Source organism: Hypanus sabinus, chromosome 7 (genome assembly GCF_030144855.1).
Source record: "Hypanus sabinus isolate sHypSab1 chromosome 7, sHypSab1.hap1, whole genome shotgun sequence".
In the NCBI taxonomy this organism is placed as follows: Eukaryota; Metazoa; Chordata; class Chondrichthyes; order Myliobatiformes; family Dasyatidae; genus Hypanus; species Hypanus sabinus.
This window is the reverse complement of record NC_082712.1, coordinates 56999194-57025778: the sequence shown is the minus strand read 5'-3', so window position 1 is coordinate 57025778 and position 26585 is coordinate 56999194. Positions and strand designations below refer to the sequence as shown.

The 26585-nt window shown below is 46.1% G+C and overlaps 1 protein-coding gene across 1 annotated transcript; it reads left to right on the top strand.

Moving 5' to 3' along the window:
- Positions 1-3517: 3517 nt before the first annotated feature.
- On the top strand, positions 3518-26144 carry LOC132397469 (uncharacterized; the record flags this gene model as incomplete). Its single annotated transcript, XM_059976301.1, has 5 exons — positions 3518-4004; positions 4123-5211; positions 21385-21525; positions 23379-23441; positions 25852-26144. Coding segments are annotated over 5 exons (2073 nt in total), but the record flags the coding sequence as incomplete, so codon positions are not given.
- Positions 26145-26585: the final 441 nt, after the last annotated feature.

The window sequence follows — 26585 nt, the reverse complement described above, 5'->3', positions numbered from 1 at the left end:
GAGGGTAAGTAGTTTACTAGAAGTTGGAGAATTCAATGTTCACGCCATCACTATGTAGACTATACAGGTGGAATATGAGGGCCTGTTTAGCCTTACTTTGTCAGTAAGGGAGACCAAGGACAAACAGTCCAGTGTGGGAATGGGGCAGGGAATTAGAATGGCTAACAACAACGAGCTCCAGAAGGCAGAGGTGGGTGGAACACAGTTGCTCATCGAAGTGGTCACTCACTTTGTTCTGGTCTAATTGCTAAGTTCAAGATTCAAAGCACATTTATTATCAAAGTGTGACGACCCACTTCCCAGTGCACTCGAACTGGCTCACAAAACAGCGCGTGCTGGCATTGAGGCAGGTCCCAAAGAGGGCACCAAGCCTGCTTCACCAGCAAGGGGAAAAGCCCACGCGCGGGACGGGACTGTGAATACGCGCCCCCTACAGCATTCCCGTCTGGGGAGGGTGGGATCAGGAAGGCTTTAAAGCGGGGCCACGAAGTTTGAATAAACCTTTTTTTTTGTAACTGCAGCTCACCAACTCTGTGTCGTTATTGCAGCGCTGCGTGTAGCACGCCGCTACAATTGGTGACCCTGACGGCCCAAACAATATTTGGACCGGAGGTGAACGACGCCGCATCTGTTCATGCAGTTTCATTAAAACTGCCAAGCTTCTGGACGCTGCGACCTCACCTATGGTTCCAACAATCAGAAGCCCAATTCCACATTCGGCAGATAACCTCGGATGCCACACGTTACTACTACATGCTGAGCTCCCTCGACCAGGAGACAGCCGCCCAGGTTGAGGAGTTTATACAATCGCCCCCAGCAGACGGCAAATACACAGAATTCAAAGCCCTGCTCATAAGGGCTTTCGGACTCTCACTGCACGAGCGAGCTGCCCACTTACTGCACCTGGATGGTTTGGGGGACAGGCCACTGTCGGCTTTGATGGACGAGATGCTCTCCCTGGCCGGGGGTCAGAAGTCCTGCCTCATGTTCGAGCAGGCGTTCCTGGAGCAGCTGCCCGGGGACATACGCCTGCTGCAGTCCGACGCGGATTTCAGTGACCCTCGGAAGGTGGTGGCCCAGGCGGACGTGCTGTGGAAAGCCAAGAAGGAGAGTGGGGTGTCCGTCGCACAAATCACCAGGCCACGCTCCCAGCAGCAAACCAGACCAGGCCCGGCTGCAGAGCCCGCTAACCCCAGAGGCAGGGGTGAGGAGACCAACGAACAATGGTGCTTCTACCACCAGCGGTGGGGCGCAGAAGCCTGCCGCTGTAGCCCGCCCTGCAAGTTTCCGGGAAACGCCAGGTCCAGCCGCCGCTGATGGCTACGGCAGCTGGCCATTGGGATAGCCTCCTGTATGTCTGGGACAAGCAGTCGGGACGTCGCTTTTTGGTCGACACTCGAGCCGACATCAGCGTCTTACCTCCGACGAGTTACAACACCCGCAACAGAAGCAACGGGTCCACATTCGTGCTGGACATTGGGGGGAAAGAGGAGGTTTTCACAGTGGACCGACTCAAACCGGCCCGGGTGGACTTGGCGCAGCCGGTCGAGATTCAGGCACCGCGGCGCAGAGGCAGACCTCCCAAACAGAGTTCGACCCAGACTGTGGACATTGGGGGGGTGTATTTGTGGTGAACTATGTGCCTGTCGGGACACGCCCCTGCTGACTGCTCCTGTGGCTCCTCCCACAGGCCCCTGTATAAAGGAGACCTGCGGCCTGAAGATCGGCCTCAGTCTCCAGGACCTTGTATGATAGACACTCACTCCTGGTTCCTTCTTCCAGTCAATAAAAGCCGATATCTCGCCTACGTCTCAGTGTGAGTTATTGATGGTGCATCAATTTTATTGACTGGAAATTTTAAAACATGGAACCCGTTTTGCGTCCGGACCGGTTGGATTTGGACCCTCAAGACCCTGACGCAGCTCTCGCTTTTGAACACTGGCTTGCATGCTTCCAATCGTACTTGGCGGAGCTTCGTGCGACTGAACCCGCCGTTATGCACAGAATCCTACTCTCGAGGGTCACCCCCAAAGTTTACTCCATTATCCGGGACCTGCCGACCTACGAAGGGGCACTGGACGCCCTCAAAAGACAGTACCTGCGGCCGGTGAACACCATCTACGCAAGACATCGCTTAGCTACCCGGCAACAGCGGCCTGGCGAATCGTGCGCTGAGTTTCTCCGAGCACTACAGACACTCGTCCGAGCTTGTGACTGCAAGACGCTCACGGCAGAACAGCATGCGGAGCTGCTTGTGCGAGACGCCTTTGTGACGGGACTGAGGTCAGTGTACGTGCGCCAGCGGCTGCTGGAGAACTCGGATCTTACCTTAAGCTCGGCGATAGAGAAGGCCAACGCTCTAGAAGCTGCGCGGCATAACGCCGACGCTGTCCAGTCGCGCGATTCCCCGCCGGTTTCGTGGACGCCTCAGACCCCGCCACCGCCGGCTCCCGGGAGCGAATTCGCCAACGCCGCCGCCAGTCGCCATTCCACGAGCTCCCCGACCCAGACCACGGCTGTGGCCCGTAAGAAACTCGTGCCTTGTTATTTCTGTGGCCAAAAGAAACACCCTCGACAACGCTGTCCAGCGCGAGAAGCGACCTGCTCCAGCTGCGGAAAGCGGGGCCACTTCGCCAAGGTCTGTAAGTCTCAACCTCGAGCGGAGTGCAGCGCTGCGGGTGAAACGTGGGGGCCGCCATCTTGCATGCCGGGATGTGGGCGGCCATCTTTGTCGACGTCAGCACGCCCCGCCCCCGACCCTCGGATGCTGACTGGGTACCCCGGATGTGAGCGGCCATCTTTGTCGGCGTCAGCATGCCCCGCCCCCGACCCTCCGATGCTGACCGGGTACCCCGACGGCGATCCAACTCTGGCCACTGTGACTCTCGACCAAAGCGCCCCACACCAGCTTGCAAGATCCATGATGGACATCCAGGTGGAGGGGCATTGGACTGGATGCCTGTTTGACACGGGCAGCACTGGGAGTTTTATTCACCCGGACACAGTGCAACGCTGCGGACTTGCAACGCGGCCGGTCAGTCGGAGGTTCCATTTGGCCTCTGGGTCGCAGTCCGCAGACATCCGGGCGGGTTGTGTAGCGACTTTGGTGGTGCAAGGCACAGTATATCGGGACTTTGAACTGCTGGTCATGCCTAATCTGTGTGCACCTGTGCTATTGGGGCTGGACTTCCAGAGCCATCTCGAAAGTGTGACTATGGTATACGACGGGCCCCTCCCACCACTCACTGTCAAGAATCCTCAGTTTTGTGGGACTTCTTCACATACCCCGCTACTGACCACACACACACACGGACACACACATCCCATCCAGAACCAGGCCAACAGCTGCGCTACCGACACTTGCAGCCTCTCCACTCTCAAGATCCCTCCCCCACCGCTGTTCGCCAACCTGACCCCCGACTGTAAACCTGTGGCAACCAAAAGCAGGAGGTACAGCGCGGGGGACCGGGCCTTCATTCGGTCGGAGGTGCAGCGGCTGCTCAGGGAGGGGATCATTGAGCCGAGCACAAGCCCTTGGAGGGCCCAGGTGGTTGTTGTTCGGACTGGGCAGAAAAATAGGATGGTGGTGGACTATAGTCAAACCATCAATAGGTTTACGCAGCTTGACGCATACCCCCTACCCCGCATCGCGGATATGGTCAACCAGATTGCTCAGTATAAGGTGTACTCGACAATAGATCTGAAATCCGCTTATCACCAGCTCCCCATCTGCCCAGAGGACCGCCCCTACACCGCCTTCGAGGCGGGCGGCCGGCTCTATCACTTCCTGCGCGTCCCTTTCGGTGTCACGAATGGTGTCTCTGTCTTCCAGAGGGAAATGGACCGGATGGTGGACCAGTACCGACTGCAGGCCACATTTCCCTATCTGGATAACATCACCATCTGTGGTCATGACAGGCCAGATCACGACGCCAACCTCCAACGGTTTCTCCAAGTGGCCGCAGCTCTGAACCTTACTTATAACAGGGACAAGTGTGTTTTTGGTACCACCCGCCTTGCTATACTTGGGTATGTCGTGGAAAACGGGGTTATTGGGCCTGATCCCGAACGTATGCGCCCCCTGTTAGAGCTCCCTCTTCCCACCACTCTCAAGGCCCTCAGACGGTGCCTGGGGTTTTTTTTCCTATTACGCCCAATGGGTCCCCCATTACGCAGACAAGGCTCGCCCCCTGGTCAAGTCTACCTCGTTTCCCCTCTCTGCTGAGGCCTGCGCGGCCTTCAACTGCATTAAAGCGGACATTGCCAAAGCTACGATGCATGCAGTGGACGAGACCGCTCCCTTCCAAGTGGAGTGTGATGCCTCCGATTTCGCTCTGGCTGCTACCCTTAATCAGGAAGGCAGACCAGTAGCATTCTTTTCTCGCACCCTCCAAGGCTCTGAAATTCGGCACTCCGCGGTGGAGAAAGAAGCCCAGGCCATAGTGGAGGCTGTTAGGCACTGGAGGCACTATCTTGCTGGCAAAAGATTCACTGTGCTGACCGACCAGCGCTCGGTTGCGTTCCTGTTCAGCAACCAACAGCGGGGCAAGATCAAAAATGATAAGATTTTGCGGTGGAGGATAGAACTCTCCACCTACACCTATGATATCCTGTACCGGCCTGGCAGACTCAATGAGCCCCCTGATGCCCTATCCCGGGGAACATGTGCTAGCACACAGCTCGACCAGCTGTACGCCCTTCATGCACAACTTTGCCATCCGGGGGTCACCCGATTTTACCATTTTGTGAAAGCTCGGAACCTGCCGTACTCCCTGGAGGACATCAGGACGATGACCAGGGACTGCCAAATTTGTGCCGAGTGCAAACCGCACTTCTACTGTCCTGACACGGCACAACTTGTCAAGGCCACCCGCCCTTTTGAACGCCTGAGTGTTGACTTTAAGGGCCCCCTTCCCTCCACTGACCGCAATGTCTATTTTCTCAGTGTTATTGACGAGTTCTCACGGTTCCCCTTTGCCATCCCCTGCCCCGACACCACTGCCACGTCCGTCATAAAAGCCCTGCGCCAGCTCTTCACTCTGTTCGGGTATCCCTGCTATATCCACAGTGATAGAGGGTCCTCCTTTATGAGTGAAGAGCTGCGCCAGTACTTGCTAGCTAGGGGCATTGCTACCAGTCGGACCACGAGTTATAATCCCCGGGGTAATGGCCAGGTAGAGCGGGAGAATGCCACAGTGTGGAAGGCCACACTTTTAGCCCTCAAGTCCAAAGGGTTGCCGGTCTCTCGATGGCAGGAGGTCCTCCCTGAGGCACTGCACTCTATCCGCTCTCTGTTATGTACGTCCACCAATGCCACCCCTCACGAACGCCTATTCTCTTTTCCCAGGAAGTCTGTCACTGGGACCACCCTACCAGTTTGGCTGACGTCCCCGGGGCCAGTGCTGCTCCGGAAACATGTGAGGAGCAATAAATACTCCCCGCTGGTGGAGAGGGTTCACCTTCTCCATGCGAACCCCCAGTATGCTTACGTGGTCTTACCTGATGGGCGGGAGGACACGGTCTCCATCCGCGACCTGGCACCCGCAGGTGCAGCAGACCACTACCCTGAAGGCTCTCCGGTAACTGTGAACCCTGCACCAGAGGTGACACCGTACTCACCAGGCCCTACACAGACTCCTCACGACACTTGTATACCGGGCGTTTCGTACGCATTTATACCAGGCATGAGGGATCACCGGCGCCTAGTGGGCAAGAACACGCGCAACCCCCGTCCCCTGTGCAATCGCCAATGTTGCCGGCACCTATGCGGTCACGGTGCTACGTAGATCGCAGCGACAGATTCGACCGCCTGATCGGCCTGACTTGTAAGAACCTTCGCTACATGAGGACTTTTCAAATGAAGGGGGGGTGAATGTGGTGAACTATGTGCCTGTCGGGACACGCCCCTGCTGACTGCTCCTGTGGCTCCTCCCACAGGCCCCTGTATAAAGGAGACCTGCGGCCTGAAGATCGGCCTCAGTCTCCAGGACCTTGTATGATAGACACTCACTCCTGGTTCCTTCTTCCAGTCAATAAAAGCCGATATCTCGCCTACGTCTCAGTGTGAGTTATTGATGGTGCATCAGTATTGCCGGTTCTGGGGGGGTGGTTATGTGGCGACCCACTTCCCAGCGCATTCGAACCGGCGCGTGCCGGCATTGAGGCAGGTCCCAAAGAGGGCCCCAAGCCTGCTTCACAAGCAAGGGGAAAAGCCCACGTGCGGGACGGGACTGTGAATACGCAATTCCCGCCCAGGGAGGGCGGGATCAGGAAGGCTTTAAAGCGAGGCCGCAAAGTTTGAATAAACCTTTTTCTGTAACTGCAGCTCACCGACTCTGTGTCGTTATTGCAGCGCTGCGTGTAGCACACCGCTACAAAAGAATATATAAATTTTACGCCTTGAAATTCTTCTGCTTACAGGCAGCGAGAAAGCAAGAAACCTGAGTAACCAAATTTTAAAAAGACCAAAAAATGCAGAGAGAGCGAAAAACACACACATCATGCAAACAATAGAAGCAAGCCAACAGTATGCCAAACCAGGCTGAATTTCAGATCCGCTCCTGGAGCAGCCAGAGTAGGCCCAAGCCTTGGCCCCAGTTCATCACACCAGCAGGGCAGAATCGCAGAGCACCCAGATCAGTTCACAGCCTTGGCATCGTGGAGAAATGAATAAACGTTCATGGGAGAGAGAGCAATATCAGCCTGACCCTTGCCTCCAGTCTATCTGCGCTGTCATTTAAATTGTCCAAGCACCGAGTAGTGCCATGTTTCAAGACCTCAATCCTAGTGCCCCAGTATGCTTGGGCCACCCAGCCCGAAGCCACTCTCGATCTCACCAAATCGGCTTGGCACTTGGAGTGATCCAATCTTGCACCCAGGCTTGGTGGACGGGCATCGAGACTCTTCCTCATCGACTGCTCTCCAGAATGCTCACTCCATCTCCGGCAATGATACTAGCTCCATCCGTTATCCCAGTTCGAGCTCACTGTGCCTTGCAAATGTTTTGCCTTATGATTTACTATTAAGCTGTCACGCATCTTTAGTGGTGCCATCTTAAATGGGAACTGGAAGTTTGAAGTTAATAACTCATATCCTTCTACCTTAGGCCACAAACTGATCAATTACCCCTGCTGTGGACATTTTCTGAAGGTCCAAGATCTGTATGCTCCACAACCGCTGGACTGTGTGTGTAAATGTAGGAGGGGACTATGCTGAAAAATAAATGCGCTAGGTTTTCTAAAATTGACTCCTTCTACCTTAGGCCACGAACTTATCAACCACCCCTCGTAGAAAGGCTAGAAATAGGAAGATCATACCGTTTAACATAAAGCTACGGACATGGAACAGGAGGGGTGGCTTCAGAATTTTGGATCACTGGGCTCTCTTCCAGGGAAGGTAAGACCTGTGCAAAGGGAACAATTTGCACCTGAACTGGAGGGGGACCAATATCCTTGTGGGAAGGTGTGCTAGAACTGCTCTGGGGTGTTTCAACTAGAGTTACAGTGTGCCAGGGCAGCTAGTGGAATGGTTGTAGGGAAAGCAGATGTTAATCCTGTATACAAAGACAGGAACAGACATGTTGAGTATGTAGAGTCTAATATCATATGTTGTGTCTATTTCATTGCAAGGAGTATTTGTGGATAAGCTTAGAACATGGATCAGCATGTGGATTTATGACATAGTAGTTATTAGTGAGACTTGGTTGCAGGCAGGGCAGGACCAGCAGCCTAAGGTTCCTACGTTTTAGGCATGATTGAGCAGAAGGGATTAAAGGAAGAGGGGTGACATTACTAGTCAGGGAAAATGGTAGTACTCCTACAGGACTAACTGGATAGTTCATCTGCTGAAGCTATGTGGGTGGAACTGAGGAATGAGAAAGAGATGAGCACATTGATGGGATTGTATTATTGACCACTTGACAGCAGGATTTAGAGTAGCAAATTTGTAAAGTGGTATCAGACTTTTGCAAGAAAAATATGGCTGTGATTTTAACTTTCCACATATTGAATGGGTCTCCGATGCTGTAAAAAACCTGGGTGGGATAGAGTTTGTCAAATGCGTTCAGGAGAGTTTCCTTAAATAACATATGGAGGTCCAAAATAGAGTGAGTGCAATACTAGATATACTATTAGAGAACTAGACAGTGCAATAGAACAGTCAAGAGGGAAATCAGGAAGGCTCAAAGAAGGGATGAGTTTGTTCTGGCAAGCAAGGTGTAGGAGAATGTCAAGGGCTCCGACAGGTAAGAGCAAAAGGATAGTAAGGAACAAAATTGGTCCACTTGAAGATCAATGTGGTCATCTATGCATGGAACTGAAAGAGATGGGAGAGATCTTAAATATTTCCAGGTAAATAGAGATCCTTTTTACATCTCTATTTACTCAGAAGGACGCAGAGTCTATAGAACTGCGGCAAAACAGTAGTAAGCTCATAGACTGTATATGGATCACAGAAGAGGAGGTGCTTTCTGCCTTGAGGCATATTTGGGGGGTGTGGTAATGATGCACCATCAATAACTCTTGGAGACTTGAGGCGAGATCTTGGCTTTTATTGGCTGGAAGAAAGAACAAGCAGCAAGTGACCACCACACAACATCCTGGAGTCTGAGGAAGGGGCTGTGCCTCCAATCGCCTTTATACAGGAGCCACAGGAGCAGTCAGCAGGGGGGGTGTGTCCAGACAGGTATATGTAGTTAACAACAGGTAAGTCCCCAGCGCCTGACAATGTGAACCTTCAGGCCTTGTGTGAGACTAGTGCAGAAATTACAAGGGTCCTAGCAAAGGTATTTAAAATGTCCTTAAACAGAGGTGAGAATCAGACAGACTGGAGGGTAGCTAATGTTGTTTTATTGTTCAAGTAAAACTCCCCAAAAAAAGCCAGGGAATTATAAGCCTATGATCCTGGCAACAGTAGTGGGCAAATTATTGGATGTATTCTAAAGGACAGGACACTTAAGTATTTGGATGGACAGGGCCTGATTAGGGATAGTCAGTGAGGTCTTCCGCATGTTTGATTGGGTCTGACCAATCTTATATTGTTTTTCAAAGAGGTTACCAGGAATGTTGATGAAGGAAAGGCAGTGGATCTTTAACTACATGGACTTTGGCAATGTCTCGCATTAGAGGTTGGTCCAGAAGGTTCAGCCACTTGGCATTTAGTCTAAAGCGATAAACTGGATTCAACATTGGATTAGGCGGAAAAGCCAGAGAGTGGCAGTAGATAGTCACCTCTCTGACTGGAGACCTGTGACTGGAAGTGTGGCACAAGGATCAGTGCTGGGTTTATTGGTGTTTTTCTTCTGTGTTTATGATTTGGATGCTAATGTAGTAAACCAGATCAGCAGATTTGCAGATGACACCAAGATTGGGCACGTGGTGGACAGTCAGATCTGGACCAGCTGGAAAAATACGCTGAAAAATGGCAGATGGAATTTAATGCAGACAAGTGTAAGGTGTTGAAGTTTGGAAGGACAAACCAGGGTAGGACTTGCATAGGGAATAGCAGAGAACCAAGGAATGTGGTAGAACAGAGTCATAGTCAAAATAAATTTACTATCAAAGTACATATATGTCACGTAATACTACCTTGAGATTCATATGCTTTAAAGCACAACAAGAAAACAAAGAAATACAATAGAATTTATGAAAAACTGTAGATAGAAAAAACTATATATAAACAAAAACTGACAAGCAACCAATATGCAATAAGAAAACATGCCGTGCAAATAAAAATAAATAAATAAATACCACTGAGAAAAGGGATTTGGGTTAAGTACCTGGACAGGACTGGTTGGAGAGATATGATCCAGATATGGGTTGACAGTTCTGCACAGGCTAGATGAGCTAAAGGACTGTTTCTGTGTGGCAATGCTCTATGACTCTATTAGTAGGAAAAAACAGAAACTTGCTACCAAACTATCAAAGGAGATACAGTTCATCCCTGGGTAACAAATGGGTTCTGCTTTTGCAGATGTTCATAATATAATTTTGTCCAAAAGATGGAAAATGCACAAAGGTCATGCAATATGGCAACAAGTTAGTGAATGAATGTTATCAAAACCACATAAGACTGGCAAAAAATACAATTATAATAAGAGGAGAGAGAGAGGGAGGCAGGTTCTGTTGTCCATAGGAATTAAGGTATCTTCATATGTCAGTTTTACGAATTTAACAATATATTGGGAGCTCATTCATATGTAAAGATGTCAAACATGGAGCTGGCCTGTAACAGGACAGGCATCCAAGAGCATTATCAAAAAAGCAGAAGGAGCATTATAAAGGTGGAGATTGAAAAGTGGGAAAGCTCAGGGAGAGAATTCCAGAACTTAGCATCCAATGGCACAGTCACATTTGGTGGAATGGTTAACCTCCAGAATGCACGCAGATCTGCAGATATAGAAGGCTTGGAGGCCAGAAAGATGTTGGGGTGGAAGAGAAAGGAGGCATGGCTATGGAGGGACTTGAAAATAAGGCAAAGGATTTGAAAGTTACTTGTTTTCACATGACTGGTCATTTACACTGCCTGGAAGGGTGGTGAGAAGGTTACTGGGAGATTCCACGGAGCAGTGCCAGGGAAAAACCAGACTTCAATGTAAACAACCTCAAATTTTCTATTCACTTCTCATAATGGATCTCATTCCTAATGTCTTTTATATATATTTGACTTGGAAGATTGTAACTACCATTAATTGTGTTGCCAGAATTTAATCCATACATTCCCAGTCCTGAAGGGAAAAGAAAACAAAAATTCCTGTATTTCCTTGATTCACATAAGGCCATACATCCTCTGCCATTTCATTCAATTCAAGTTAATCGTTTAAAGTATTGAAATGTCTCAAACTACTCTCATCCTTTATTAAGTGGTATCATAGGTTTAAGGGTAAGATATTGAGAAGAGATTTGAAGACAATATTTTTTCACCCAAATTGTGCTCATAATATGGAAATAATTGCTTGAGGCAAAGATTCTCATAAGAACATAAGAAATAGGAGCAGGAGTAGGCCATCTAGTCCGTCGAGCCTGCTCCACCATTCAATGAGATCATGGCTGATCTGACCATGGACTCATCTCCACCTACCTGCCTTTTCCCCATAACCCTTAATTCCCCTACTATGCTAAAATCTATCCAACCTTGTCTTAAATATATTTACTAAGGTAGCCTCCACTGCTTCATTGGGCAGAGAATTCTACAGATTCAAGAATCTCTGGGAAAAGCAGATCCTCCTCATCTCCATCCTAAATCTACTCCCCTGAATCTTAAGGCTATGTCCCCTAGTTCTAGTCTCATCTATCAGTGGAAGCAACTTTCCTGCCTCTATCTTATCTAAGCCTTTCGTAATTTTATATATTTCTATAAGATCTCCTCACATTCTTCTGAATTCCAGTGAGTACAGTCCCAGGGGACTGTAATCCTCATAATCTAACCCCCCATCTCTAGAATCAACCTGATGAACCTTCTCTGCACTGCCTCCAATGCCAATATACCCGTCTTCGAGTAAGGAGATCAGAAATGCATGCAGTACTCCAGGTGTGGCCTCACCAGTACCACGTACAGTTGCAACATAACCCCCCTGCTCTTAAATTCAATCCCTCTAGCAATGAAGGCCAACATCCCATTTGCCTTCTTGACAACCTGCTGCACCTAAAAACCAATCTTTTGTGATTCATTCACAAGCACTCCCAAGTCCCTCTGCACAGCAGAATGCTGCAATTTTTTTTACCATTTAAATAATAATCTGCTCTTTCACTTTTCCTTACGAAGTGGATGACCTCGTATTTACCAACATTGTACTCCATCTGCTAGTCCCTTGCTCACTCACTTAACCTATCTCTAACTCTCTTCAGGCTCTCTGTATCTTCTGCACATTTTGCTTTTCCACTCAATTTAATATCATCAGCAAATTTTGATACACTTATTCCCCTCTTCGAGATCGTTAATGTATATTGTGAACAATTGCGTGCTCAGCACCGACCCCTGTGGCACACAGCTCACCGCTGATTGCCAACTGGAGAAATACCCATGTATCCCAACTCTCTGCTTTCTATTAGTTAACTAATCCTCTATCCATGCTAATACATCACCCCCAACTCTATGCATCTTTATCTTAGGGATCAGTCTTTTATGTGGCACCTTATTGAACGCCTTCTGGAAAGCATTAAAAAGGATCCAGCAGAGCACTTGAATCACCATTGCATAGACCAAGTGCTAGGATTAGTATAGGAACTTAAGGGTTGGCACTGGCCAAAGAGACTGTTTCTAAACTGTATAACTCTATAAAATAGAGGTAGATCATAAAAGTAGGGGATTATGGATATAGAGAAGAAAAACAGGTAGCTGGAATTTAGATGCATGATCTAATTTAATGTTGGGTCAAAGCAATGCTTTTTAGGATCTCAGGGCACAATACACAAGGCGAATTTGATACAGAGTGGGCCTTCATTATTTTGTCTTGTACTTTATTTTGTTTGCTGGACTATAATGGTTCTCTGATTGACAATCCCTAAACTTTAAAATCCTCATTTCTTAGCAAAATAGCAAAGTGAATTCAGATTTATTTATTTATCACGTGGACATTGGGACATACTGAAATGCCTCAATAGAGTGAAGCTGATTGAAGGAGTCCTTCCAGAGTTGAAGGAATGCAAGGACAAATGAAAGCAGGAACTGTTTTCTCCCCAATACAAAGTTGTGCTCCCTAATATCACTGCACCTTTCTTAGCAGTGAACTTTGTTTGATAACACTCCGGAGAAGTGCCTTCTGTCATTTTACTATACAGTACTAAATAATATAAGTGCAAGATGTTAGTGCAGTGACCAGTCCCCCGTTTATCTCTCTTCCCTTTGAAAACGTTTGCCTTTGCTGACCACTGAATATTTAAGACCACAACTCTGATCTATTTTGAGAAAATCTGAGAGCTCCAGCATCTTATTTATCTGATTAGTTGCCTGAAATAACATTGCCAAAGCCACAGAAGTCGATAAACTCCACTCAGATGACTCCCTCATTTAGTTCCTGTCCTTAAATATAAAACTAGAACTTCCTAAAAATAAAAGTTCCATTTAAGATGTGCCTTTAAAGTCTTAAAATGCCTTAAGGCTGCACTAGAGTGTTACTAAATGAAATTTTACACCCAGTCACATGACAAGATATGTAAGCAAGTGGGCCAATAGAACAAGATGGCATGCTTTCAGTAGGTGTTCTAGGAGATTGCTTTAAGTAGTGGTTCACGAGTGATTGAGTGTGAACTAGAATTCACATTAAGGTCAAACACAGAATGGGGAAATTAGTCAATAGAATCTTCCAGAGGACATTTGCCCTGATAGCAATAACCAATGAAGCTAAAAGTGATCTCTTTTGAATGGGCAAAATCCTAAGCAAGTCTGTGGAGAAGGAAAGAGTTCTAACTATTTCAGGTCGATCTATAGTAGGCATGCTTGAGCAAGTACAACAGTGTGCTAAGGGAAGAAGGAAAAGAAGAATAAAGGAAGTTTCTGTGGTAGAGTGGAAGCCAGCATAGATTAAATCTCAGAAAAGGGAGGGCCATGCAAAGTGAGTGCTTGTGCTAATGAACAAGTAAATAAATAAGAGTCCAGTGAAGTGTAAACGGCAATATGAAGCTGAGGACAATGATGTGGCATTTAGTGTTGCAGCCTAACAGAGCCTGAGACCTGGGTTCAATCTAGACCTCAGGTGCTGCATATGGAGATTCAACACTCTCCCTGAGACAGTGTGGTGGTTGCCACCGTCAGTAGGGGATAGGATGAATTCTTGAAGGAGAGAAAGTATGGGAGTGTGAAGCAAAGTCAATAGAATGGGACTAGCTGGTTTGCTCTTATAACTAGACTCAATAGGCTCAATGGCCCCCTCTGTACTATCCCAATCTATGATTTAGAAACACTGAGCATGAGGACCTTCTGATTCAGGCAAAACTACCAGTGAGCCAACAGCTAACTTTCAAGAAATCCATTATCATGGGATTTTAATATAACCACAATTTGCATCGGAATGGAGATCCAGAAGAAAACATTGGAATTCAGACCATGTATGGTCAAGTGCTGTATTGTATAATTATGCAGTTTATGCCTCTACAGAAAATTCAGAAAAAAATGTGAACTATTGACTATTGAATGTGAACTTGGGGAGGTTGGCCCAGCTAGGTCTTCACTCCTTGGAGAATGAGGGGCAACCTTATCGAGGGTTATTAAATCATGAGGAGCATATATGAGGTTGACAGTAGCAATCTTTTTGCAACAATAATGGAGTTCAAAACTAGGATGCATAAATTTAATGTCAGAGGGGCAGATGAGGGGCAAGTTTTTTCTTTCTGTCGGAAGTAATTGAAGCAGATATAAATTAAGAATAACTTGGATGGGTACATGAAGGGATGGAACTCAGAGTGATATGGGCCAAACTCAGGAAGCAGGGACTAGCAGAGAGCAGAGGTCAGCATAGATTGACCTGTATCCAAGTCGTATTGCTCTGTGACTCCACGAAAATATCCGATCATTTTGACATTCTAGTTTATGAGAGTTTTAGTACAGATTAACAGTGACTACATTTTATAAACAGTCTGCTAGCTTAATAAATTTTGGGATATCATACAAGGTAACATAGAAATGTGATTTTTTTTCTTGTCTAATTTTTTTGTAGAAAATTGTGTTTATCAAGAAATTACAGGTGCAAGTCACAAATCATGTCATAAAACAATAATCATGGAGAAACATAATTGACATACAGACAGGCTAAACTAAACCAGCATTAATAGTATGATGAAGTAATCAGAATCAGGTTTATTATTACTGATGTATGCCATGAAATTTGTTGTTATGCAGCAGCAGTAGTGTGCAATACATAATAAATATAATCAATTGCAATAGGAAATATATAATAAAACATTAAATTAAATAAGTACTGTGAAAAGAGAGCAAAAATAGTGAGCTAGTGTTCATGGGTTGGTTCATTGTCTGGTTGAAATATGATGGTAGAGAAGAAGTTGTTCCTAAAACATGGAGTGTGCATCTTCAGGCTCCTGTACCTCCTCTCTGATGCTAGTTATGAGAAGATACAAGCCCTGGGTGGTGGGGGTCCTTAATGATGGAAGCTGTCTTTTTGACGCATTGCCTTCTGAGGATGTCATCGATGGTGGGAAGGCTAACGCCCATGATGGATGTGTATATCGGAGGTATTTCTTGATGAGTATGTTAAGGAACCAAGTCAGCAGGATATTTTACAATAAGTAGTGTGCAGTAAGTAAAGGATAAAGAGCAATCTAGTCGTTAAAGTGTTTTAGAAATGTATAATCATAGTATGATAGAATTCTATGCAAAGTTAAAAGAGATTTTATTTCAATCTGGACCCTTTGATTTGGGCAGCACAGTGACATCGCTGATAGAGTTTGCATGTTCTTCCTATGGTGGTGTGGGTTTCTCACAGATATTCCTGTTGACACCTGCATTCCATCCTGAAAGCTGCCCCTAGTGTAAGTTGGAGGTAGGAAGGTCAGGGTCTGTTAATGGGCATGCCTGAAGTGGATTACAGTGGAAGAATGGTATTGATAATGATTATCCAATGGGCCAACTGTCCTCCTATTTTATAAAGAAATGTGAAGATTTGAATTTAACATCAAATGAAAACATAGCAAACTATAAAGTTCCTTAGAATGCTTTGGTTATGGCAGATTGGGCAAGTACATTAAAAGACATGATGGTAAATATACTTAAGCACTGATAAACTCTGATAAACTCTGCTTGGGCTTCCAGCCAGGAATAGGTATCGATTCTAACCACCATTTTAATGACAAATTCTGCCATCTTCATCAGGGATGATGCCTGGGCATGTCTAGTCCGGTGGCATTTATACCCCAGTAGTCTGTCCCAGCTGATTGGTTAGTCCTTATACAATTAGATTTCCGCTCTTCCATCTTGTTTCCAATCGAATTCCATTTCTTACTTAGGGCAAGACCTTCGTCTTTGTTAAAATTCTTTTTCTCCAGTTTTATTTCAATGGCTTACTTTACCAGGCAGACCCAAATAGGTGCAGCACAGTAGTATTGTGCCATCAAGGTCAATCCATTGGCCATTGTGAATGCAATGTTCTGCTACCACCAATATCCCCAGGTAACCTAAACAGATACACCTCTTGTGCTCCTTGATGTGGGTTTCCACCATGCGTCCCATCTGGCTGACATACACTGCTCCACATTCACAGGGAATCCTGTAAGCGCCAGCTGATCTGAGTCCCAGGTCAGCTTTGACCCATATGAGCTGTGATTTGAGCTTCCTTACGGGTTTGTGGATGGTATTAATCCGGTATTTCTTCAGGATACTGGCAATCCTTCCAGAAACTGTGGAAATATAGGGAAGGCAGGGGATAGCCTCTTTTTTTTATATATACTTATGCAGTATAGAATATTATGTTGAAGACATAATAACTCAACAGGAATATAAGAAGTCACATCTAACAAGAGAATGGAAGGATAGTATTCAAAGTTCAAAGTTCCAAGTACATTTATTATCAAAGAATGTATTAATCATACAACCTTGAGATTTGTTTGCTTACAGGCAGCCACAAAGCAAGAAACCTGAAAGAACCCAATTTAAAAAAAAAAAATAAAGACCAACACCTGAGGCACAGAGAAAGAGGACAAAAAACATAAATCTTGCAAACAATAGAATAGAATTAGTTCAAAGGAAAAGGATTGAGGATTGAGAATTCATTAGAGGACCATGTCAAGGTAACTAAACACAATCTAGTGAAACAGATGGTAAAATCATCTATAGACAAGTAAAAAGGAAAAGATTAGCAAACATAAGACTAAAATATGAAAAATTATATCGAGGAACTAAGAAAAATCACTAAAATTAAATAAATATCTTATATCTGTTCTCATGACAAGAAGTGCAGAAAATATCCCAGAAATAGTGGAGAGGACAATGGTCAAGAGTGTGAGAGGAACTGAAAGAAAGTAGTGTCCATCCTCAAAATGAATTTGAGAAATCATTTGGACTGAAAGCTCAAGAATCTCCAGGATCTGATGACCAGTTATTGAAAGAGGTGGAGACATAAGAGAGTGAGATATTGGAATCAGGACAAACACACATAACTCTGGAGGAACTCATCTATGAAGAAAAATGGACTTTTGACATTTTGGATCAAGATCCTTCATTGAAAGAGGCCACTGTGAAGATAATGGATGTACTAGTTGGCACCTTTCTTAATTCCAAAAACATTCCTGAAAAATTGGAATGCTACAAGGAGGTGAAATGACAGACCAGTTGTACTGATATCATTTTGGGGGTTGTGGAGGGAGGGTTGGCCGGATACTGTAATATATTACTAAGGCAGAGGGAACAAGATGCTTAACATTGTAATAGGATTGTACAGTGTTGACATTTACGTATAAAAGAAAAATCCATTTTTGTGAAACAGCTGTAATTGCAGAACATGTAAATATGCATAATGTAATTCACAGTTTTTTTCCTCTATTATTAGGTATTGCATTGTACTGCTGCCACAGAGTCAGCAAATTTCATGAAGTAAGCCAGTGATATTAAACCTGATTCTGATTCTGAAGTACTGAGGGTAAATGAGTAAATGTGGTGTATCTTGGATAAGGTGCCACTCAAGAGGTTAAGTGGAATTTTAAGACTTTGGATCACAGGCCATATGTAGACATGATTTGAGGATTGGTTAATGGACATAAAACGAAGTAGAAATAAATGGGTTATTTTTTATTCAGAGGATATGACCATTGGGTGCTTTAGGGATTGTTGTTGAGCTCCAACCTAAAACATCAACAATACATTTCCTCCCATAAATGCTGCTTCACATCCTGAGTAATTCCAGCAGATTGTTTGTTGTTCACAACCTATATCAATGCTTTGGATGTGGGGACCAGTTAATGTATCCAAGTTTGCTGGAAGATACAAAATTAGGTGGAATTGTTCATAGTGAGGAACATGTAGAAAGGCTTTAGGCAGACTAAATAAATGGCAAGATACGGCAGGCAAGATTTAATGTGAAAAAACATGGCGCTATCCAAAACGATAAAATCTGAATATTTTTGAAATTATGAATGCTTGAAAGATGTTTAGAATCCTGTTGTCCTAGCACACAAATTACTGAAAGTGATTTTACTGCTACAGAGAGCCATTAGGAAGGCACATTGTATGTTGCCCTTTGCTGTAAGAGGACCAGAGTACAAGAGTGAAGCATTTTATGCAATTATATAGGGCCCTGGTGTGACTGCATCTGGAAAATATTTGCACCTGGATAGATATACATGTGTTAGAGGGAGTATAGTGAAGGTCTGTCAAATTGATTCCTCAGATGGCAGATTTATCCTCTGAGAAGAGATTAAACAGACTGGCCCTAAGTTGTGTGCAACTTACGATAAGAGGCAATCAGATTGAAAAAAACAAGAAACTTAAGGAGCAAAAAAAATCTGCTGGAGAAACATATTAAAAAATATGGGCAGAGAAATGGCAGATGGAGTTTAATCCAGATAAGTGTGAAGTCAAACGTAAGAAGAAACAATGTAGTGAATGACAGGGTCCTTAGGAATATTAATGTTGGAGAGTGCAAGGCTACAGCTTCCTGAAAGTGGCAACACAAATAGTTATGGTGGTAAAGAAAACATACAGCGTATTTGACTTCATTGGTCAGAACACTGAGTATAAAGTTGTGAAGTCATAAACTTTGGTTAAACCACATTTGGGATATTATGTACAATCTGGTCACCACATTAGAGGAAGGATATGTGGGTTTGGAAAGGGTGCAGAGGAAGTTCAACATGATGCTGCTTGGATTGGACCGTATTGGATACAAAGTGAGTTTGGGCAAACTTGTGTAGTTTTCCCTGGGGTATCAGAGTCTAAGGACCTGATAGAATTAGAAGAGGCATAGATATGATATAAGTCTTTTTGCGAGAGTAGAAATGCCAAATATTTAAGGGCATAGGAAGAAGTTTAGAGGAGATGCACATGGCAAGATTTTTTACTTAGGAAGTGCTGTTGCCCAGAATTTGTTGCCTGGGGAGGTGCAGGAAGCAGTATTATACAACGTATAAAATATATTTAGACCAACACATGAATGGGCGGGGAATAGGGGGATACAGACCATGTCCTGGCAGATAGGTTCAGTTTACATTGGAATCATGGTCAGTACAGATATTGCAGGCTGTAAGTCCCATCCCTACACTGTGCTGTTCTATGTTCTAACTGATATTACTAGGGTGTCACCTCATCAGTCCTTCTTGGGGGCAGGTTGCTGGAACGCAGTAACACATTCATGAGCACATTTGAAAACTGATTTAGACAGCCAGAGGCCTGAACTTGCTTGGAGGTCCTAACTTCCTCTACAGAATTGATAAACTGAGTGACTTCTGGCTGAGTGGTAATAGAAGTGGTGACTTCTGCTATTATGCTCTACCCAATGGTCGGGTTCACAAGTGTTGACTTGGAACTGGCCACCACTTCCTTGGGCTTTGACTTTCACATTAACCTATGTGTACAGCTGGGGAGCTGGATCTCTCTGAACCATATGAACGCTTCCTCGATGTTGTCCCAAACAAATCTATATACTTCCTCATCTGCCATATCTGGAGGATTTCCTACCATATGTGGGACCATACCTCCATAGCTTAGATGGTGGTAAGTGTATAAAGGGGCAAAGTATGAGGTAATTGATTTGGCGATTTTAGCTAGTAGTTGTGAAAAAGGGGAGTATGGAGCTTAGACTAGTGCGTGAATTTAGTGCTGTACTTAGAATCATAGACTCATAGGCCCTTTGGCCCAACTGTTCCATGCCAACCAAGATGCCCATCAATGTTAGTGCTATTTATCAGCATTTGACATATTACCTTCTAAACCTTTACTATCCATGTACCTGTACAACTATTTTATAAAAATTGCTATTGTACCTGCCTCAACCATTTCCTCTGGCAGCTGATTCTACATTTATACCATCCTTTGTGTAGAAAAGTTTGTCTCATGTTCCTATTAAATCTCTTCCCTCTTACTTTAAGCCTATGTTCTCTCATTCTTGATTCATCAACCCTAGAAAAAAGACTGAATGCATTCACCCTGTCTATGCCCCTCAGGATTTTTCCACCTCTCTAAGTTCACCTCTCAGCTTACATAAAAACATAAGAAATAGAAGCAGGACTAGGCTATCTGGCCTGCTTCACCATTCAATAAGATCATGGCTGATCTGACCATGGATTCACCTCTACCTACCTGCCTTTCCCTCATAAACCTTAATTCCCCCACAATGCAAAAATCTATCCAATCTTGTCTTAAATATATTTACTGAGGTAGCCTCCACTGCTTCATTGGGCAGAGAATTTCACAGATTCACCACTCTGGGAAAAGCAGTTCCTCCTCAACTCTGTCCTAAATCTACTCCCCTGAATCTTGAGGCTATGTCCCTTAGTTCTAGTCTCACCTACCAGTGGAAACAACTTTCCTGGCCCTAACTTATCTATCCATTTCATAATTTTATATGTTTCTATAAGGTCTCCTCTCATCCTTCTGAATTCCACTGAGAACTGTCCCAGTCTACTCAATCTCTTCTCATAGTCAAATCCACTCATCTCTGGAATCAACCTGGTGAACCTCCTCTGCACAACCTCCAAAGCCAGTATATCCTTCCTCAAGTAAGGAGACCAGAGGCTTCAGATACAGCCTCACCAGTACCCTATACAGTTGCTGTATAACTTTCTTGCTCTTACATTCAATCCTTCTAGCAATGAAGGCCAACATTCTTGATAGCCTGCTGCACTTGCAAACCTACCTTTTGTGATTCATGCACAAACACTCCCAAGTCTTTCTGCGCAGCAAAATGTTTCAATCTTTTACCATTTGAATAATTATCTATCTTTTATTTTTCCCTCCAAAGTGGATGACCTCACATTCACCTATTTTGTACTCCATCTCCCAGACCCTTGCCCACTCACTTCACCTACTTATATCTATCTGCAGCCCCTCTGTATCCTCTGCACAGTTTTCTGCGTTCCAAGGAATAACATCTAACCCCTCCAACCATTCTTTGAAACTCAGTCCTTCAAATCTTAGCAACATCCTTATAAATCTTTAATACACTCTTTCTAGTTTGTTAAAACTTTTCTATTTTCCTTTTCCTTTCCCACACTTGATTGGAAGATGGTGCTGGGTTATGAGTCATTTGCTCTCTTTTGGTCTTGCCTGCCACAAGCACCATTAATGGATGCAGAGGATTTCTTGGCCAAGTTTTCCTTTCTGTCAGTTTCACCAAGGTATTGAGAACAATGCTATTGATAGGTATTGAGAAAATCAGGGAATCTTTATGTAGGCAGTCCCTGGAGCTTCACTTGGATCTGGTCACCGTTTTTGTTCCTTTGGACACAGTGTACCTGGCCAGCTGCCCAGGCAGAAACAAGTGCGCTGCAGTCTGGATCTTGCAGAAGATGATGGCCAACCACCTGTTCAAAAGTGTTAAGCAGGAATCCTCACCCGTGATGCATTTGAAGATATTGCTCATGAACAAATGTATGATGCCAGTGCCCTTTGAGGAGACAGCATCAGGGTGAATGTGCTTTATCACTTTGTAGATGTCGGTAGCATTGACACCTTATTCTTCTTGCTATTCTTGGGCACCAGTTTCTTGGTGCTCTTCCGCAGCTCAGGTATTTCTCCAATCAACATCTTACCCAGAAAATTAGGGACCCATTTCCATCCCTGATCCATTGTGGATTCATACAACCTTCTCAATACTGTGTATCATTTCAAAGAATAGCTGGTGCTTTAAGAGATGAAGCCAAGACCTCACTCATGGATAATTTACTTAAACTGGTGTTAGCAACTCCCAAGATTATGCTATGAATTGCTGGTATAATCTGAGTATCACCACTGGTATCCTTTGTCCATGGGCCTTTCTGAGTGAGGAGTTAATTTAATGTTAGTTAATGCTGAATTAATATGGACATCCTACACTAACACCCATTTGCTCATTTACACAAATAAACCAGAGTGAATTTATATTCTGATTCTTATTCCTCTTCACCATTTCTTGCACTGAGTTCTGACTAATCAAAACAGATTTCAAGACTTCCATTCTCTCTGCACCCAATCATAACTAAAACAGCAACTAAGAGATTCTCTTTTTTTTTATTTCTGGGGTGAGGATGTTGCAATAAGCGACTGAAGCGAACCCAAGTGCAGGACACAGACACGGAGATTGAATTTGGATGTTTACATGGGTGTAAACTCCGAACAGCAAGCAGGAGGGATCTTGACATGGAGCCCTTATATGGAACCTTGACATGGAACCTTGACTCAGAGAAACGGAGTCTCATAGGTAACCCTTGAAACTGGAGCTAAACTTAGAACAAATGGTTCTAAGCGGTCAGGGAACGTAGTTTACTCACAGGAAAAAAGACCAATGAACTGGCGAATAGTGGTTGTGACGTCAGGGTTCTTATGCTGAGTTCTTGATGGAAACCAGGTGTGCCATCGTCAAGGAAAATAGGAAGCAATTCAGAAATTAATGGTTGGAACTGTGGCAAAATCAAAGAAAATTAGGAGCAAGATAGAGAATAAACAAGCAGGACCATGAATGTACCCCCCCTTAATGGGAGTCTCCAGGTGATCCACCAGGCTTGTCCACATTGTCCTGTTGCAAATCCCAGATGAGGGAACAGCAAGATGAAGGAGCAGGGAATCCAGGAATGTTCCTCTGGGCCATATCCCTCCCAATTGACCAGGAATTGGAGGCCTCTGACTTGGCGGTGCACATCCGGTAATCGCCGGATGGTGTACGCTGGGTGGTCGTCAGCGATCCAGGCGGGTGGAGGGGGTTCGGCAGGAGGGCACAAAGGGCTGACAGATACAGGCTTCAATTGGGAAACGTGGAATGTAGGATGGATGTGTGTAGATTTGGGTAGTTTGAGTCTGACTGCCGAGGAGTTGACAGTACTCTCAATCTCAGATGGTCCCAGGAAAAGGTGGGGGGGGGGGCGAGTTTCTTGGGCTCATTCTTGCGGGGGATGTTTTTAGAAGAGAGCCAATCCTTCTGCCCGGGCCAATAATCAGGTGCAGGAATCCGATGGCGATCGGTGTGGTCAGCTGAACGGAGCAGGGCCAAGCATGTGTCTCTCCAGACGTTGCGGCACCGGCAAAGATGGGCCTGAACAGAAGGCACAGCAATCTCATCTTCATGTCTGGAGAACAAAGGAGGTTGGTAACCGAGGGAGCATTCTGGTGGCGGTGCTGACCAGGGAGTTGTGCGCATACTCTACCCAAGCCAGATGGGTGATCCAGGCAGACGGGTTGTTGGCAGTTATGCAGCACAGAGCTGCTTCCAAATCCTGGTTAGCTCACTCTTTTTGCCCATTCGTCTGCAGATGAAAGCTGGGTGACAGATTTGGAGAAGCGGTCCACCACGGTGAATATAGCAGTGTTCCCATGTAAAGGGGGTATCCCATAATGAAATCCAGTGCAATGTGAGACCAAGGGCAGCTAGGAACAGGTAAGGTATGAAGCAATCCAGCAGGTGGTCAGTGGGAGGTTTTTACACGGGCACAAAGAGAACAGACAGAGACAAAGGAATGGGTGTCAGCGTCCATGGAGGGCCACCAGAAATGTCTCTTCAGGAGGGACAGAGTCTGATCGACCCCGGGATGGCAGGCGAAACGAGATGTGTGCTCCCACGGGAGAACCTGAGATTGAACAGAATTGGGCACTAAGAGGTGATTGGAGGGACCATTGCCCGGGTCTGGTTGAGTCTGTTGGGCCTCTTTGACTATGGCCTCGATCTCCCAGGTGAGGGCAGCCACTGCATAGGATGGTCTCGGGGTTGGGAAGGCCCTCCTCGGAAATGTATTAACGGGGGAGAGCATCGGGCTTCCTGTTCTCGGACCACAGACCATAGGTGAGTGTAAATCTGAACTGACCAAAAAAAATGCCCAACAGGCTTGACAGGAATTCAGACGTTTGGCGGTTTGGATATATGCAAGGTTCTTGATATCGGTCCAGACAATAAACGAATGTTCCGCTCCCTCCAGCCAGTGCCTCCATTCCTCCAAAGCATGTTTGACCGCCAGTAACTCCTGGTTCCATACATTGTAATTTTGTTCGACGGAGACAGCCGGCGAGAAAAGAAGGCACAGGGATGAAGTTTTTGGTCAGGGCCTGAACATTGGGAGAGGACTGCTCCCACCCCAGAGTCAGAAGCGTTGAGCTCTACAATGAATTGGCGAGAGGGGTCTGGTTGAACCAGGATGGGAACAGAGGTGAAATGCTTCTTCAGCTCCGAGAAGGCAGCGGCTGCTTTGGGGCCCCAGTGAAAAGGGGTCTTAGGAGAGGTTAGTCAACTAAGGGGCACTGCCACCCAGCTGTAATCCCTGATGTAATGACGATAAAAATTTGCAAACCCCAGAAATCACTGAAGTTCCTTGAGTGTCGTGTGTGTAGGCCACTCTGCCATGGCCCGGATCATTTCAGGATCCGCCCTCACTTGCCCGCTCTCAATAATGTGTCCTAAGAAACTGACTGAAGGATCGTGACATTCGCACTTCTCGGCTTTTATGAATAATTTGTTCTCCCAAAGCCTCCGCAGAATGTGACGGACATGGTGGGTGTGTTCCTGAAGTTTGTTGGAGAAGATTAAAATGGCATCCAAATAAAGAAGCATGAAGTGGTTAATAAAATCTCTAAGGACATCATTTATCAGGGCCTGGAAAATGGCAGGGACATTGGTGAGGTCGAATGGCATGACCAGGTATTTGAAGTGACCAAGAGGGGTGTTGAATGCTGTTTTCCACTCATCTTCCTCCCTTATCCTAACCAGACGATAGGCACTTCGTAGGTCCAACTTGGAGAAGATGGTGGCTCCAGGAAGTGGTTCAAAATTAGAGTTGAGAAGGGGCAGTGGATGTTTGTTCTTTATGGTTATGCTCCTTAGGCCTCAGTAATCAGTGTGGGGATGTAGTGAGCCATCCTTCTTCCCCACAACGAAGAAACCTGTGCCAACAGGGGAAGATGAGGGCTGGGTAATGCCCGCCGTGAGAGAGTCATTTATGTAAGCCTCCATTGCCTCCCTTTCTCTCCGGGGCAGGTTATACAGCTGACCGGTGGGTAGCTCCGGGGAGAAGGTTGATTGCGCAATCATAAGGGCAGTGTGGCAGCAGGGAAAGGGCCCATTGTTTGCTGAACCCTTCTCGCAGATCGTGGTACACTGCTGGAACCTTGAATAGGTCGGGGGTCTCAGTGGCAGACAAGGTCGTGGTGACTTTCAGAGGGGAAAGGGCATGATTGAAGTGACAGACGGGCTCCGGCTGGCTAGCTTCCCAGCGCACCAGTCGATGAGAGGATTATGATGGACCAACCAGGGGTACCCAAGAATTATAGGAGCATTAGGGGAGGAACTTAAGTTAAATTGTACCTGCTCCTGATGGTTCCCAGAAAGAATTAGAGACAGGGATGGTGTGCAGTGTGTGACCTGAGCTGGAAGTCTGCCCAGGCTTCCAGAGGAGTATTCAATGGCTCCCGAGGAATTCCAGCCCCGTAAGGTATGTCTTCATCCAGAAGATTGCCCTCAGCACCAGAGTCCAGTACAGCTGACAGTGGCAGGGATTGTTTGTTGTAACATAAAGTTGCCGGGATCTGCATCCAGGTTCTGGGAACAGAAGGGAACGTTGTCTGGCTCACCAGGGTACCCCTTTCCACTGGTGAGCCTTCCTTCTTTGGTTGAAGGGTACGGGTAGCTCGGAAGTGGTCGGACTGGCTGCAATATTGACACTCAACCGCTCTCAATCTCCGGAGTCGCTCAGCAGGAGGGAGGCGGTTCCGTCCCAGCTGCATGAGTTCCTCTCCCAGGGCAGTGGAAATGGCCGGGCTGGGAGCTACTCTTGGAGCAGGAGGTGGAGAGAGACTTGTTCTGGCGGGAGGCAGAAAGGAGTGCCGTGGTGGGGCCAACGGTGGTGGACGACCAGATCAGGGAGATTAAGGAATCCAGGCTGTTGGTGTTGTCTCTTGCCGCCAACTTGTCTTTCACCCTGTCACTCAGACCATCCCGCAATACCTCTTGGAGTGCCTCGTCATTCCACCCCGAGTCGGCCGCTCATGTCCAGAACTCCATGGAATACTCGGCAACACTGCGGGAGCCCTGACGGAGGATAAGTAGATGCTTCGTGGCATCTTTACCACAGACGGGGTGGTCAAGGATCTTTCTTATTTCTTTGATAAAGGTAGGGAATGAAGAGCAGGTTTCCAGCTGATTCTCCCAAACAGCTGTAGCCCACACTAAGGCACTTCCCCACAACAACCCCATGGAGTACGTTGATGACTGTTGATCAGACACCAAGGAGCATTGCAGAAGGAAGGCCCGGCACTTCCCAAATCCCCAGCGTAGTGTTCCGGTTCAGGCACGTGCGGCTATCTTGGCAAGGGTGTTGCTAACATGTAGGGGGTTGCCACTACCAACTGTCTGGACTAGTTTGACTAAGTTCCAAGAGAGGAAGGGGTAATATCAGTGGATACACGGACCCCCTGGTCACTGATCTTCGTTATGTTAGCGGACAGGGAATGGAGGTTCTCCACGACATCCCCGA